The sequence below is a fragment of the Triturus cristatus genome, chromosome 4_1 (genome assembly GCF_964204655.1).
Source record: "Triturus cristatus chromosome 4_1, aTriCri1.1, whole genome shotgun sequence".
Lineage (NCBI taxonomy): Eukaryota > Metazoa > Chordata > Amphibia > Caudata > Salamandridae > Triturus > Triturus cristatus.
In genome coordinates this window covers 539,845,106-539,859,163 of record NC_140585.1, presented here as the reverse complement: position 1 = coordinate 539,859,163, position 14,058 = coordinate 539,845,106, and the positions used below count along the sequence as shown (strand labels likewise).

Genomic DNA, 14,058 nt, shown 5'->3' with positions numbered 1-14,058 from the left:
TCTGACAGGATGTATTCGTTTAGGGGCCTGAGCGCCAGAATGGGGTACGGATTGTATAGCCCCATTGAGAAGGAGGACTTTAACCTCCTCCGTGAGCAGCCTTTGATGTTCAGGTGAGAAGATGTGTTCGCGAGGTGGAATGGTGGGAGGCTTGGAAGTAAGCTGTAGATAATGATGTTGGGTAATGTCCAATACGCACTGGTCTGAGGTGACAATTTACCACATGGGTAAAAAATCTGTGTAGTGGAGCCCGAGAGATGTTGTGTGATCGGGGGTGGGAGAGGAGGAGAAGAAGCAAGTCCGCGTTTGTTGGAAATTGTAGAGCTATACTTGCCTCTGGAATTGCTCTCTCTATAGGACCCTCTAAAATAACTCCAGGGAGAGAATTGCTGGCTTTCGGAGTGCCGATAGGACGTGGCGGTTTCAGGGTAGGTGGTCTTTGAGCCTCCACATTGTGGGATGGGGCGAAAGGAGCTGCAGGGAGCTGGTGGTTCCAGTGCCCCCTATTGCTTTGGCTGTCTCCATATCCCATTTGATCTTTTCTAAACTTGGTCCACTTGTTGAACAGAGAGGTGCTCATCATGAAAGGGCATGTACACCAGGTTCTGCTGAACGTCTGGCTTACAGCAAGAGATACTAGAATTTATCCCTCTGGCAGTGGTGTCAGCCGCATCTACGGCACAGCGAATAGGGTATTGGATATCAGCTTGCCCTCAGAAACTATCTCCCACTTCTTTTACAATGCTCTTCAGGGACATATTGGAGGATCACCTCCATTTTGTCCTGGTGGGCATGATCGTATCTTGCTAGAAGGCCAACAGAATTGGCTGTGTGCCAGTGTTTGGTTGATTGTGGAGCTAAACGTTGGAGCCGTTTGATGAATTTTTACAAAACTTTCAAAACTAGTACGCCCATCACTTCAGCTGCTGTCAAGAGAGTTTCGGGGCAATTCGTCAAGGGGCAGAGAAAAAGGGGCGGGTCCCAAAACGGGTTTTCACCATGCAACTTCCCATAGGGATTTTAGACACAACTACAACCCAAACAACTGAACGGAATCACACCAAATTTGGCAGACAGCTAGCTGTTCGGCCACAAAGAGCCCTTTTTAGGTCTCGCATGACCCAGCGCATGCGCTGGTCTGGCGAGACTTATTGAGAGGGCTCCAAAAAGTGCTACCAGGCCAGCCTAGAGCTACAGCGCATGTGCGCGGGCGCGCGACTTTTACCGCGATTGCTTTGATGTTTGATCGTGATAGCGATCACTTTCACTTTCGCGGCCGCAGGGCCGCTTTGCATAGCCAATAGGTCTCGCTTTTGGGACCTTATAAGTATTTAGTTATGCAACTGTTGCATGGCTAAACACTTATAAGGTCCCAAAGGCGAGACCTATTGGCTATGCCAATGCTTGTTGTAATTTGGTGTAAATCCGTTCAGTAGTTTTGGATTTATTAAAGAAAAAAGATGTTTGTGTATGTAGGAACGCAGACTCAACGGATCCGAAAGATCTAATGGTGAGATCTGATTGGCTGGCACCACATCATTAGGAAGTGGTGGCATGCATCTTGGGACTCGGCCAAGTTGCAAGAAAAAACATTAATAAAAGACAAGGGGGCAGGGTAGGTATACCCTGACCCCCTAAACCTGGTGGTGGGAGACAAAAATGTTAAAACAGATGCGCAGCATTCTGTGCTGGTGTTTTACTAGCTCCCCCAAAGGTAGGTCAGGTCCGGGGGTGAATTCATTATTTAATACATAGGGCAAGAGGGGCACACATTGCCCCCCAGGCCACTTTCAGCCCCATGGTTCCCATCCTCAGGGGCCCAGCCTTATTTCATCATGGGAGGGGGGCATGTGGCCCCCTCCTGAGTCGATTTCTGCCCAGGGGACTCCTCCCCCCACACCCCCATCCCTGGCCAGGTTGTGAAATATGAAGGGGAGGTGGGGGGCATGCAGACCCCTTCCTGGGCCGATTTTGACCCCAGGGACCCCAAACCTCAGGACTCAGCCATGCAGACAAATGGGAGGGGGCCCCTCATGGCAGGTGCCAAGGAAGGTCCCAGGGTGCCCAACCCTAGGACATAGAGGTTTCCCTGCCCGCAATTTCACAGCTCCTGCCAAGCTGCTCCCAGAGGACAAGAGCATGACAAATGCTCCTGCCCGCTGGGAGTGGACTTTGTCTGTTTCCCTGCCAACACTGAAACTCATGAAAATACTGCTCTAGCCTGCAGGAAGCTGCGGTTTTAGCTGCTCCTGTGGGTGGGAGCAATGCTGTTCTGGGTGGAGATAGAGAGCAAACTGAGACCATGAGGGCATTGGGGCTCCCCAGGTGGCCCTTAACAATGATGCAGTGGATGCCCTGGGTGGGCTCCTGGGCACCCATCCTTCATTGGCTGGGTCCTGGGGCCAAAATCGCCCCTCCCATTTTTAATTGGCCAGGTTTAACGGGATGGAGTTCCCAGAGTCGATATTGGCCATGGGAAATGAGCTGCGTGCCCGACTTTTCACTTGAAAAGATGTAGGGTCCCGGGGGATGCGGTCCCCGGGGCCAAATTGGCCCGGGGAGGTGTGCTGTGTGCCCCTGTCCCCTTTTATATAGCCAAGCCCCGAGAGAAGGGGTCGCCTGGACCAAAAATCTGTCTGCGGAGGGGGTCTACATGCCACCTCCCCATTTACAATTTGACGGCCCTAGAGATGGGGTCCCTAGGGCCGGAAATTGGCCTGGGGGTTGGGGAGGTAGGGGCTCCGTGTCCCCCTCATGGGTTGGCTGCCTTTGGGGGGCTGGACACAGGCCAAACCCTGCAGGCCTGGCATGGGGTTGGCTGCTTGCGGTGGCTGATACAGGGCGTGGCCCGCCAAAGGCCATGCGCAGTGGCAGCTGGATTAACGTATGGTAATTAAATATAACTTTGGATTTTAAAATAAACTAGAAATTCACACACACACAAAAAAAAAAAATCAAAGGTTACAAGGACATTATAGTTAGTAAATACCATTAAACTGTAAAAATTCACTTAAAATACACAAATACTTAAACAGGGGTGTTCTACTTAGGAAATATAATTTTCAAAAACATTAGATATTCACTAAAAAAAACAAAGGTTACAGGGACATAGTTAGGTTCAGATTTTACAAACAAAACCATAGAAATTCAGCAGTTATTGTTATCTTAAGTAATTATAACTCACATCCTCACCATGCAGTGCTAATTACCCCACAGACTAGATAAGTCATTACATCTTCTATGACCTCATTCATAATAATATTACTGCAACATTTGCAGTGAAATTATTGATGAGAAACTGGGGTGCGAGTTATAGTTACCTTACGGCTTGAGTTATGGTTACTTGAGATAACTAGAACTGCTGAAATTCTATAATTTTGTGCATTTAAAATCTGAAGCGAACTATAACATCCCTGTAAGCTTTGGTTTTGGGTTTTTTACAGAGTGAGAGACAGACTTTTCACTAAAACTTTACTGGCTTCAGCAAACTTTACTGGGGCGCCGTGGTAAGGCGATGACAGTCTAAATACCAGCACACCATCAGATGATTCCCATGCAATGTTCCTAAACATTTAAAAAGATTACTATCTAGTCATAAGGTGGCAGTAGAATATGCAGAATGCACACATGTAAAAGGCTTCCGCTGGACAAATGAATCCAGATTTTATTAGCACATCATTAAGAAAACCTTTAAGAAAGGTATTATTGCTGCAGCATCCTGGAGACAGATGGTCATGGCGAATGTGCAGCCTTTGGAGAGCTGATATCAGATGAAGACTTTAAATCAAGAGGGAGAGATTCAGTATACTTGAGACCAAGCAAGAGCTGAAGTTTACCATCAGCAGAGAAAGGGGGCAGAAAAGATGGAGAACGTGGTCAAATGTAAGAGTCCCGCTTGCAGGAGAAATCTTCAGTTATATGCTGCAATTTTCCCTGAAAATTATATCAGACATCCCTTTTCATTCCTTCCTAATATCTTGATCCTTAATTATGTATTGATTGTTTTAAATTAAATCTATTGGAATAAATATTTGAGCCATTAATAAACATGAACAGAAATTCATAAATGTGCACAGGAACGGAGTTCAAGTTTGATAGGTGGTCAAAAAACTGGTTTTAAGAAACTTGAGTTAACATAGTCAAGGCCTTACTAGTGACCCAGTTGTAATCCAGCTTTCCGTAGTTGCTCTCCTCCTCAGACCCCAAAGACTGAAGGGCTAGCTGAAGTTTCTTCCGATGCAGCAGATGCTTTATTCCAAGCTCCTGGAGGAACAAGAAAATAAGGAACATTATTTATTCTTATTGTGTAGGACACAATGCCCATTATCACCTATCATATTGTTGACATGAAATCTCTGGATTCCTCTCTAAGACAGCTATTGCTGATAGACTAGCTAGGATGAGGCTTCTCTGAAAGTAACAAATGGAGAAGAAAAAAACCCAATTTATATGGTGTTCTTTTTTTAAGTAACAAAAGACTAATCAAATCTATTTCTATACAAAATCTATGGGTATGCATGGTACAAGAGATCATACAAGTGTGCAGGCTGCAGCTTAAAGTCAGGAACAGTGAAGCTATAACAGGGAGCTAGAAGGCTTGTTATTGACCAGCAGGAAGGTGGCTGACTGCTCAACCACTTGAGGCTTTGTGGGGCCCTGAGCAAGATATATTTTAAGGCACCTGTTTGGAACAAATTTGAATGTTTTACCCTTTTTCGGTACATTCAAGCCCTCGTGATACGAAACAGTACTGAATTATAGGTTAACCTTCAGAAATCGGGCCACCCAAAAACAGACGAAAGCTAATGCTGACTTGTGTCCCCCAGCTAAACGGAAAGCAAATAAAACTTGAACAATCCCTGATAAAGCCATTTCATAATGAGCTTGAATCTAAATTTTTGTTTATTAGTAGAAACATCTTATGTGGAGTTCTGCATAACCAGCTTTTTCCTCTTATAGTAGGAAAAACATTCTAAGGTTGACTTGGTAGATGTTTAGTGTACTAGTGCAAAATATTAAATTAAGACACTTGCACAGAGTTCTTGAAATTGTTGAGTTAGTTGCAGAACATTTCAATTCATGAATAAACTTAGAGCAAGCGTTCACATGGAACTAATTTTTGAAAAAGCACAAAATAATAGGGCAGGGAAATCATGTATGGAGTCAATCAAAATCATAACAATTCAATTAGGACAGAAACAATTATGATAGAAATTAATCTACACAAAACAGATGGAAAACAATCCGTATTTCATTGGGATATTCAATTCGTCCAAATTGAATTTTAATAGCCATAAAATGTAGCAACCAAACAATCACAGTCAAGTGAGTGGTGAGATATTTCCCAAGAAACCGCAAGTATAAAAAAAAAACAAAGAGGGAAAGTGACTAGTTATGTGAGGATGAATAGAATACTGGTATTGTTTTGAAAGACAGTCAGTTACATTGCATAAATATAGTTTACAAATAAAAAGTTCTGTCTTTAGTTAGTGTTGACGGCGTTTTGACCCTACACAGGGTACAAGGGTCTATTTAGGACTGTGATAAACCTGGGGGATGGTTTAGTTGTCAGGCAGGGTCTGTATGCAGGGGTGGTACAAGACCACTGGGCTGGCTGCATGTAATGTTTCTAGGAGGTGACTAAGGGCTAGTCAGGATGGTGAATGCAACAATGTGCAGTGTTAAAAATATATATAATGAGGGGCGTGGCTTGCCGCCGGATGAAGATGGCCGCGGAATAAACTAGCTCCGGGGACGAGGTAGACTCCCCTCACCATCCGTGCATGATCCGCGATATAATCCGCCCTTGAAGGTGGCCAGCGCTGACCGGAATCGCCGCTGACCCGATCGGTCGACTTCCTGAGTGCCTGCGCCGCGTGAGACGCCAGAGAGACCGGGTGAGACGGAGCGGCCTAACCGGGAAACCTAAGCCGGGGACTGTCCTGACTCCTGAGCCTGGCGTGAGGCGTGCGGCCCTCGGCTGCGGAGGTGCTCTTGGCGGTGGCGGTGTCGTCGGCGGGGGAAGGTGCGGCGCGGGCAGGGCTCGCACTCGTGGGTACTGGCTCGCACCCCTCCCTCCCCCCTTGGGAGGCAGTATATTCAGGAGCGGCTGGGAGAGAAACGCCCGCGACGCTGGATCCTGCAGGTTTGGTGGGGAGGCAAGCCCAGAGGAGCTCCGATTACAGGGTGGTCGTGTGCCCTGCTGATGCGGTGCCCCATGGAGTGAGAGGAAAGATCAGTGAGTGAGGGCGGATCGGGGGTGGAATCGGACCCCTGCCCCGGGTGGACTTACAAACTGACACTAGCAGGGTGCTGGAGAAGCATGTAAGGGCACCCACCGGCGGAGGAGAAGAGTTCGGTGGACTTAGCGGGAAGCCCCTTCCCCCCGGACCCCGTCAATAGGGGCCCTCTTCTACCTGAGCAACGTGGACCCGGCTGCGGGACACAGGGGGCCAGAAAAAAAACTACCGTCGCCACGACTGGGGGTCTCGGTGTGTGGTAGCTGCACTGGCGCGCGGAGCGGCTGTCGGGGGTCGCCGGATCAGGTGGAGGGACCCCCCCCCCCCCACGTGGACAGTAAATTTCAAAAGAAAACGACACCTTTGGCCGCCGGACCCCAGCCACATACAGAACTCTGCGCGGTGGGAAAATCGACAGGCCGCGTGTGGAGGTAAGCTCCAACGGCTGGCGGCGGCGACTACCAACCGGCGCAGAATAACTCAGGCGTAGATGGGGGGCAGGGGCCAGCACGCGGCCTCCCAAGGCAAACTGGACAAGTATGCTTACGCGAAAGACTCGGCGGACCGCAGGGAGGTGTCAGATAAAACCCCGGAGGCAGAGAAAACTCCAAAGGTGACGTTGGAAGACATAATGGCCGCTCTGGCCGATGTAAAATCAACGGTGGGCACCATCTCCACAGATGTCTCCATTTTGCAGGCCGACTTCCAGAAAATGTCTGTGAGAGTCACGGAGGTGGAACAGGTAACGAAAACCCTGGCAGGTGACACAGCAGCGTTAATTAAAAAAGTTCGCCTCCTGGAGACTGAAAACAAGCTAATGGCGGAGAAGTTGGATGACCAGGAGGGGCGTTCCCGTCGCAACAATGTCCGCCTTACGGATGTACCCGAAAGCGAAGGGGGGGCCGGCCATGGACCTTTATGTCGAGGACCTGATTAAAACAAGACTCCAACCCAGGGGGCTTTCGGCCTGTTTCTCAGTAGAAACGGCGCACAGGGTGCCGGGCGGCAGGCCTAAACCTAGGGCACCACCTCGACCAATCCTGGCCCGGTTATTCAATTTCCGCGACCGGGATGCTATACTGCAAGCAGCAAGAGTGGCCCCACCACTTCACATCCAGAACTCGGTATTCTCATTCTTTCCGGACTATACGGCGGCTGTCGCCAAGCGCCGTAGGAGCTTCCTGGAGGTTAAAAAAAGAGCTTTGACGCAGAGAAGTTCCCTATTCCATGTTATATCTGGCAAAACTGCGCGTGGTGGCGGAGGGAAAGACCTGGTTTTTTGACACTCCGGACGAGGCTCATGAGTGGCTCGAGGGATGGCGGCGAAGGGACGGATCCGGACGATCTGGAAGAGCTCAGCAACGGCGAAGGACGGAGAGGCAACCCGAGGAGAGCAGTCAGGAACAGGACGAAGAGAGCGCCCCTGGATTGGAGGCTAAAGACTGATCACAAGGGACATTACACAGAGTGGCACACCTGGCCTCCCAGGGGGCTCCCAGGGGCTAACACGGGGGGACGCAGCGGGGCCCGGCCGGGGGCCTGGCTGGGAGGCGGCGACGAACCTCGGATGAACAATATACTTCAAGGAGGGGGAGACTGCGCTGTTCCCCGGACTTCTCACCCCCGAACCGCAAGTACTGTTATAGGGATTGGGGATTAAGCGCTCTGCAATGTTGGGGTGGCGGGTAGTTCTAAGTCCGCTAAGCAGGGAGGGGGGTGGAGGGAAGGGATTTGCTGTTTTGGTTCCGAGTTTTGTTGGTAGTGTGCACCACGCAGGCACAAATAGGTAACATTTTCCAGGGCACAGGGTGGCAACGGCACGGCCCGCGTGGGCTGGATACGTTCCATACACATATTAGCAATGGCGGCACCAGATACACGGACCCCTGAGCGAGAGCGCGCTCCCGGCACGCAGATGGCCACTTTGGCGCTGGTGACGTGGAACGTGCATGGACTGGGGGACAAAATTAAAAGAGGGTTAGTCCTGCAGTATCTTAAGCGCAGCTCCCCGGCGGTGGTCATGTTGCAGGAGACACACCTCACTGGCACCGCCCGTCGGGCAATGGACCGGTGGGGGTTCAGGATGGCAGTCCACTCAGAATTTACAACTGGCTCCAGAGGAGTGGGTATTTTAGTGCAAAAGCAGTCACCACTCATAATACACAGAACGGTAACGGAGAGGGGTGGTCGCTTTGCAGCTATTGTGGGACAGTGGGAAGGGCACCCAATCAATATAGTGTCAGTTTACATTCCCCCGGCGCTACATGCAGTTACACTTCCGGCACTCAGCAAGTTCCTTCTTGACCTACCAACAGGAGAATTATTAATAGGGGGGACTTCAATGCCAGGATAGATGGGACATTAGACAGAAACCCCGCAAGGGAGCAACCTCGAGGGGGGTCGCAGCTGGGGAGTTTTTTGGATGCATTGGGATTGGCGGACGTGTGGCGGTACCGCCACCCTACGGCGCGTCAATTCACCTTTCACTCTAGCGTGCATGATAGTTTATCCAGAATAGTCTATTTTCTTGCATCCCCAGATAGTCTGAAGAACGTGGACAGGATTGAAATTAGACCTCGGGGCATATCGGACCACTCCCCAGTCCTTTTAACTTACGCCTATTGTCAAAGGGAACGGTAGCGTGTTTTCCCCATCCTCCCAGGTTATCTGGAGGTCCCCAAGATCCTAAAAACCATGGTCACTACAACGCGCCATTTCTTCCAAGAAAATGTTGCGTCAGTCCAATCTCCGACCCACTTTTCCCCGCATTATCAAGGCGCCTGTCTTCTTTAATCGGGAGGAGTTGTCAGGGGTGCAGAAGGATTGCGTGACTTTCTTTGCGCCGCCTGCGATATTACCGAATCCTGCTTCGGTTGACCTATCAAGGACGCTGGACTTTCCTCAGGCGCCTTGTACTTCTTCTCCAGGCGTGGCAAAACTGGAATAACAGTAGCCGTGTTCTTCATTGCCTTCAAACCCTCGTCCCAGACATGGCTGACAATGGGAATGGAACGGACCACTTTCCTTTAGGGCTCCTTAAAATCATAAAGGAAGCATTCCATTTGAAGGCATAGGAAGTTTGAATCTACTGGAGGCTCTTTCCATCAGTTTGTGAAATCCCCCATTGTCTGCCGGGGGAGAACCCACAGGATCCGGAGTAGGTGAAGCTGGTTCCAGGATCACATAATCCTCCCACTCTATACACTGGTTAGACCTGTTGCCATCGTCATGATCCTCGTCCGAGGAATCATCCTGATCATCTTGGACCACTGGACGTATACCTGGGCTGGATACCTGTGGCTGTGAAACCATCTGGGATGGTTCTCCCGGAGAAAACACTGCAGAAGCCGATGGTGTAGGCACAGCATGTACTGCAGAGAAAGACGAAGATGGAGAAGGAGTAGCTTGAGAAAACCTCTTCCTATAATCCTGCAACATTCCCTGGAGATCTGCCAGGAGGGAAGAAGGGACTGAAACCATCACCTGGCCTGAGCTTTCCTGACGACGATAGGATTGCAGGTAGGAGTACCCATGAGTGTATTCGCCCACAGAATCAGTGTCCTGACATTTTACCAACAATTGTGAGGGGTTATGGGCATAGCCACAAGAATCCTGATCATCCACGTCAGAGTCCTCTTCTTCCTCGAGTAACAGTGCGGGAGGCAAGGGGGTAACCCTCCTTGGAGACGTCGTATCAGGCGTTATTCTCTTAAAGGAAATAGTAATCCTCTCCGTCGAAGAAGATGTCGTCGACGGTACCGTCGGCGATGGGGTTGTAAAAGAAACCATCGTCGATGAGGTCGTCGACAGAAGATCCACCGTCAACGGTTGAATCTTCGACAAAGAGATGGGCGTCGTCGACACTGGCGTCGACGAGACCGTCGACACTCCTGCCGTCGTCGTCAACGTCTTAATTGCTCTTGTGGACAACACAGTCGTCGCCGCTACCTTCGTCGACACGGATGTCGATATGTGGCTAGAAGGTACCGTCGACGAGCCCTTAGTCTGTGGAACTTTTTTCACCTGAGATTGTGATGTCTTCGTCGACGGAGCCTTCTGCAGCGTCGTCGACGATCTGGAATCTTTCTCTGACAACTCAGAAGATAGAGAAGAGGGCTTTTTAAAGTTTTAGCAGACTCCACTACTGCTGCAGCTGCAGATAGTCCTTCCCTCTTCTTTGCACCGTGGTGAGGAGATTTACTCGGACTTCGGATCTCAGACTCACGGGGAGTCTTTTTTGAGGCCTTAACAGGACGTTCGGAGGATGGTGAAGGGGAAGCCCTACCCCTTTTCACTGAACTTCGAGATGAGGTGCCAGATGATGAGTCCTCACTGTCACTTGACAGTTTCCTTCCTCGACTTTACCTTCTGGAGCCAAGTGAGAAGGCGACCCTCACGGTCCCGGAGGGTCTTCGTAGAGAAGGTGCGGCAGATCTTGCAGTCCGCTGCCTTATGATCCGGGTACAGGCAATAAATGCAGTCCTTATGCCTGTCCTCCACATACAGCCTCTTCTTGCCACAGGTGGAACAAGCCTTGAAAAGGGATTTCTTCTCCTTGTCAGACATTTCTGAATGAAATACCAAACAGTTCTGAAGAAAAAATGTTGAAAAAAGTAGTCAACTAGAGCAGAGCTCAAAGGAGATTCCCTAAGCACAACGTGCGGTAGAAAATATGAGGTTCTGAGGTTCTCTCAGGAGGGTTCTGTGGGGTGAGGCTAATCTGATTGGCAGTTGCTTTATTTTGGTCTCTTTTACAAAAAGAGGTGGATATGCTACAAAAGGGAATGAGGCCTGGGCCTTTTTCTTTCTCTTTTGTACCTACTGCTATGTTATTTTGTTTACCGAGACTCCCATTCCAATGACGGGGAATGATACAAGCTATGGGAATCTATGAAAGTTCCAATACTGGAGTAACGTTCTTTAGCGCAGCCGCTAAAGTGAAAGCAGACCGTGCTGTAAATTCAATAAATAAATAAGTGCAGCCGCTAAAGTGAAAGGGGCCAGAGCTGTAAATTAAATAAATGAATAAGCATGGCCGCTATAGTTAAGGTGGACCGCTCTGTAAATTAAATACATTACTAATAACAATAAAAAAGTGGGCAGCGTGCGGCAACGTCGGGGTGGAATATCGGGAAGATCATTAAAGAAAGTAGTGCTCATCGAAAGGCCAGACCTTTAATTTTCATCCTGTAACGCCTTCAGCCTCTTCTTCATTGCCTCTCGCAGATTCGCTGGAACTTCAAGGTAGCCTTGCTGGGTGCCAGCTGCAGTCTAGTGGAGGGCCTCAGTCTCTGGATCAGATTACTGAAAGAGTAGAGGATGGCTCCAGTGAGCAACCGTTTGACGCATCTCCCGGTGCTCCTTTGGATTCTGATCTTTTTGCCAGCCAGCAGAGTCAGCCAATCACCTTATCAAACAGGACAAACCAGTCAAGGAATGATAGTATGATTGAGATTATACCGGTTATTTCACCAACTTGGGCAGACTTCCATAAGGGATCAGGCGGGGACGGCGGCCCGGATGATAGCCTTGGCGCTCTCATGGTGGAGAAGGTAAAGTTATGTGAAGAGTCATCGCCAGGGGAAGACTTTACACTCCCGGACATTGATATAGAAGCTCAAAAAAGGGACTGGGGGGACCATCTTTACTGTAGGCATAAGGACAATCAGTTAATGAGTGGACACAGGGGAGAAAATACTCCAATTGTAAGTTCCTCTCCAAGGCGTCTTTTATGCCTCGCTTATATTGTAGTACAAGTCATCTGATTGGTACCTCTATGGAGTCTGCCCATGATGTATTCTTGCCTGATTCTCAACTGAAATGGGGAAATGAGAGAGGGTGCGCCCTCAGAATACCTTATCTGCATTTAAAAAATGTTAAATTCCATACTGTCCTTATTAGAGAAATCTGTACTGAGTTCTGACTACATACTGTAAATGATTTCTGTAATGCTATTTGAAGTGCAAAAGGTGAATAAGTCTTACTACTAAACCCATCCCTACGATCCTCCCCCAGTTGGGAGAACGGCCAAGTGATAGGCCTGCACTATACCTTCCTGCGGGAGAGTCGAGAGATGTCTCCGTACAGGCAGGAACTCCTCTTTTCCTGGTGCCCCCCCGGCTCCCGTATGTAAGCTTGAAAAGGAAGAGTTATATTTAAGTAAACTATTTGAGGAGCCCGAACTGAGTCCCCCTTAGGAGAAGTCCATCTTGAAAATCTTGCCTCTGTTTAAGAAGGTTAGAATGGGGGGTGCTGGAGAAATTGAGAAAATCAGGGGCCATGTTAAGCAAATTAAGCAGGTGGGGAGGGGGAGGAGTCAATCTCTCCTACTACCACTCAGGTGTACTCCTCCACTTTGCTATGGAAAGGAGGACAGAAAGTAGGTAAGAGGGATAGCCTATTATCAAAACATAAGGGTAAAAATATGAAAAAGAAACATAAAAAAGGAGACAATTCTCCAAACGTAAAGTGTCAAAATTGCACTTTTCCCGGATTTTGGAAAGCCAGAACGATACACATTTAATAACGGAGAAGGGAGGCCCTAAAACATCATTAGCAGATGACAACCCAAGAGAATCCAGCAGAGCGCCCATGGCATTAATTAGGAGTTTGGGGGACTCTGGACCGGGAGTATTTCCTCTAACCCGGTTGTCGCAGTCCCTCCAAGTAATCCATCCCTCCCCTAATGAGTTCGCGGATCCATTAGGAGGGGAAATACAAATGGGTTATGGGGTTCCCTCACTGCAGACAGGGACTGGGGTCATTGACTACACTGATCCCAGGATGGACGGCAACCTAGAGGGAGGGTCCCACACTCCAAATATTCCGCAGGTTGGGCCGAAAAGAACCCATATAGGGACCTCATCTCCGTCTGATAGAAACATTGAGACCTCAACTCTTAATACTCGAATATCCGACACCACGGTGGGGCACAAGTTGCCAGCTTTACGGATAGGGCCCCTTTATGGATTCCCTGGAGAGATGCCCCAAAGAAAACTAATGGGGTACAGACCAGTTTATCTCCCATGGTGGACTTTATCTGGTTATTTGACAATGAATCCACTCCTGTAAACAGAAGATACATTCTTAGCTTATTCTCGGAACTAGAGGCATTAAAGCTGATAGCAAGCAAGGATATTTTAAATGTGATGACTAATGTACATGACACTGTTCAATATTCTAGGGTCACTTTTTGCTCCCTGATAGTGGCCAACATGGTTTTGAAAAATTGTGAGCATTTTTTGAAACGAGGGCTTGATATAACACCTGTTAATGAATATGAGGAATATTAAACTGCGAGCCCAAAAACCTACAATTTGAAAGTTTCTAGGGCTATGAATTCAGTGGCACTAGATGCATTGGGCCCAGATACCGAGTATTCTGTGGGCAATTCCAAAGATATAGTAGTTTCCGTGAACTGCAGGGGATGTTCAATAAACGTTGTGCCCAATGTGGCAGTTGCCCCTCAGACTCCAGACATAGAAGATGAATTTGTCCAGTGGAGTTGGGTTGCAAGAGCCCTGAATAACACTCATCCGGAAGCAGTAATGAGTGCTCTATTGAGGTAGCCTGGGCGGGCAACTCTGTTCTAGGATATGGCCGGTTTGGGACCCAATGAAACAAAATTGAATTATTTGAAAAGTATGAACCCTTTAATGATATGCTTACAAGAAACGCGGTCTTGTAAAGAGTTTGAATGTGATGGATATTTTGTTTACTCTTGTTATGCTAAGCATTCGGAAAGGGGACATGCTAGTAGGGGGTCTCTATTTTGCTTAAAGAATGAGTTACTTACCTTCGGTAACGATGTATCTGTAAG

The 14,058-nt window shown here is 48.5% G+C and overlaps 1 protein-coding gene across 37 annotated transcripts in view; it reads right to left on the bottom strand.

Annotated features, from left to right (window-relative positions):
• Positions 1 to 14,058, bottom strand: part of PPFIBP1 (PPFIB scaffold protein 1) — a 1,024,139-nt gene that overhangs the window by 355,623 nt on the left and 654,458 nt on the right. For all 37 annotated transcript variants that reach the window (XM_085652838.1, XM_085652839.1, XM_085652808.1 and 34 more), the window contains one exon: positions 4,152 to 4,263. In XM_085652838.1, the coding sequence (XP_085508964.1) occupies positions 4,152 to 4,263 (112 nt within the window). The remainder of the gene's footprint in view (positions 1 to 4,151; positions 4,264 to 14,058) is intronic.